This window comes from Poecilia formosa, unplaced genomic scaffold, assembly GCF_000485575.1.
Source record: "Poecilia formosa unplaced genomic scaffold, Poecilia_formosa-5.1.2 Scaffold866, whole genome shotgun sequence".
Lineage (NCBI taxonomy): Eukaryota > Metazoa > Chordata > Actinopteri > Cyprinodontiformes > Poeciliidae > Poecilia > Poecilia formosa.
The window spans coordinates 16054-18891 of record NW_006800805.1 but is presented as its reverse complement, the minus strand read 5'-3'; the positions used below and the strand labels follow the sequence as shown (position 1 = coordinate 18891).

At 46.7% G+C, this 2838-nt stretch overlaps 1 protein-coding gene across 5 annotated transcripts in view; it reads left to right on the top strand.

The window, feature by feature from the left end:
- LOC103131885 (GRB2-related adapter protein-like) overlaps nt 1-2832 on the top strand; it is a 20091-nt gene extending 17259 nt beyond the window's left edge. For 4 of the 5 annotated variants that reach the window (XM_007543626.2, XM_016666978.1, XM_007543625.2 and 1 more), the window contains 2 exons: nt 1823-2132; nt 2220-2832. In XM_007543626.2, coding sequence (XP_007543688.2) covers nt 1823-2132; nt 2220-2402 — 493 coding nt within the window. In that variant the 3' untranslated portion in view covers nt 2403-2832. The remainder of the gene's footprint in view (nt 1-1822; nt 2133-2219) is intronic. The other variant, XM_016666976.1, reaches the window with a different exon arrangement.
- The last annotated feature ends 6 nt before the right edge of the window (nt 2833-2838 follow it).

The following is a 2838-nucleotide window of genomic DNA, read 5'->3' as shown; positions in this document are numbered from 1 at the left end:
ACTGGGGTGGGGGGCGTGGGGGAGACCACTGCACTACAGTATTATTACTGTGTTGTTTTTACATCTAAGATAAATATTTCCCAAATAAGGTATATTTTTATAACTAATCGTGGATCCTTTAAAATATATCCTTAGGTGTTCCTCCAGTTAACTCAAATGTATCTGTTAACCTATCAGAAGTTTCCAAAGTCATGACATCATCATCTATGAGCCATTCATTTATTCCAGGTGTATTGAACCAATGGATTTAAAGTTGCTGGACAGTAGCTCTTAAGATCTGGAGATGGAGACCACTACATTAGATGAGGGCCTTGTCTTTGATAGGACCAGTCAAAGTCCTATGCAATCAGACTGAATAGGAGCTATTTTTTTTAAAGGGGCAGTGTTATGTGTTTTCCATACACACTGTACCGTTTCATAGCACAATCAGGTAACTGTTACCTTCAGTTATCAAAATGCTATATATTTTGGGAAACTCTGTCTCCACCCGTAAGTCCCTTTCTTCCCTCACTAGATGTCTTCAGGGAGCAGGATGGGAGCCGAACCTCTCTGAGGTTCTCCCGCACACCTGCGATTCATCTTCCGTCATTAGGTGGAGTATAAGAAGAGCTGGCTGCCGGTCCTCCGACGCCATTGGCTATGTGGTAACTCCAGCCTGTCAGAGTCTCAGCTCCTCGTCTGATGTCTTTTGAGTCAAGAGCTCACCTACGTTTATTTTTTGCCATCCTAGGTACGTTGCTACTCGGGGGCGAGACCCCCTCCCCCCACAGCGGTCTTGTCCCCGCGGCAGCCCCGGCTGGTCTCTGCTCCACCGCCTCTCTACCCGAGCCTGGTCCGCCCCTTTCCCTCTTCCATCTCCATCGGGACGAACTGACACCCCTCCTCTTGACCCAATTTGCGCCCCTCCCTGGCGGGTCACGCTACCTGGCTGCCTGCACGTGTAAGTGCCACTAGCACCATCCTGCCTCAGCTCCCCGCTGGACTCGCGTCTCTCTTTTGTCCCCAGTGTTCCGAGCCAGACTCCCAGTGTGGGTTTTGTTTCTGTCTTGGACACCTGCATTACCACGCTGTTGCCACTAGTTGTAAATAAAGCTAAAGAACTGTTCTGATCTCCTGATGGTGTTTCTGCATGTGGGTTAAACAGATTCCCAAAAGCATAACAACATATCAAATATGACTTCAAATATATTTTATTTCCTGATTTAAGTTTCTGTTTGTTTGTATGAAGTTTTCAGCACTCAGCCTCTGTACCTCCATTGCTGCGGCTCCAGTGACATTGTGACTGCGGTTGCCCTACCTGCTTGGTGGAGGTGTGACCACAGCATTTAGAAAATGTATAGCCGAAAGGCTAAACCTGATTTAAGTTAGGGGTTAGGGTTAGGGGGTTTTAAGGTTATTATGCATACAAAACAAAAAGTATTTGACAACAGTCATTCAGTCGCCACTCAACCACTGTAGCGACTGAATTACTTTGCCTCTTTAGAAGCTGAAATTGTTTACCAGCTACTGGGTTAATGTCTTTGAATTTTTCACATCACCCTGTGGATTATAGATTCAATTCAGTTCATTTATAAAGTTCCACTTCACAGCAAATGTTTCTCAAGGCACTTCACTTAACAAAACAATCCTGGTGATGATCTGTCATAAAAGGTTTGTGTTCTTTTTTTCCCCCACACCAGGTATGCACAGAATGGCTCGAGTGAATTCCTGCAAACAAAGAAACAGACACCAGGAATGAAGGCGAAGAAGATGATGGAGCAGAATAAAGCACAGATACCTTCCTTTCTTCACCTGACTCTTATGCTCCTCTCTCATTTGGCAGCTATGGTGACAGGGTGGAGCACTTCAGGGTCCTGGAGGACGGTGGTCAGTATTACATCTGGGATAAGGCATTCTGCTCCCTCAACCGCCTAGTGGAGTTCTACAGAGCACACAGCATTGCCATGGAGAAAGTGGTCCACCTCAGGCATTACCCCTCCTCCCTTCACTTGAACTCACATCTTGGACGCAACCCCTACCCCAACCCATATAACAGCAACTCGCTGGAGTCCATTCACTCAGCCCACTGCCACCCTAACCCGTCTCCCAGAGACTGGCAGACCTCTGCACATTCACTCAAACCAGTTTTAGAGGTATGACACATAACAAGAAGTCACTTCTTCTCATCACCAGCTGATAATTGCACACCTGTGTGTCTGACACCATGGTTTGTCTTTCAGCAGAAGCCTCAGGTGGCCCGTGCTCTCTGTGACTACACCCCCTCCCAGACCACCCACCTCCACTTCCAGCGCGATGAAATCATTGACCTGCTGGATTGTTCCAGCTCCCTCAGCTGGAGGGGACGCTGCCGCGGCAGAGTGGGCATCTTCCCTCCAGAGCTTGTCCAACCACTGCTCCATTAACTCCATATCAGATATTTGGTGTCTATGATGTTTATGCTTCTGATGCTTCTCAGTCAGGATCGGTGGTGGTTCTTGCATGAATGATAAATTGGGCAGCCCCCTTCCTGCTATCCCTCAACCAGTGAAAATGCATTTCTGGGACAAGATCAAACGCATTACAGTACCACACAAGGTATGTAAGATAGTCTTCCTTTGCACAGCAGCAAGCACGTAAATGCAAATAGAAACTTTGTCCAAAGTGCTTGGACAGATTTGTTTTTTAATCTGGTGCTTGTGCTCTCTTTCTACTGCTGCCCTGGGCCACTGCCCTATGGCCCAGATCAAAAAGCACCACTGGTCAGGATATACCCCACTGTCAACTGTTACACCTACATTAACTTGACTCCATTTCTTTGAAAGTGCAGGATGAAAGCCTTTAAATTTATATATATATATA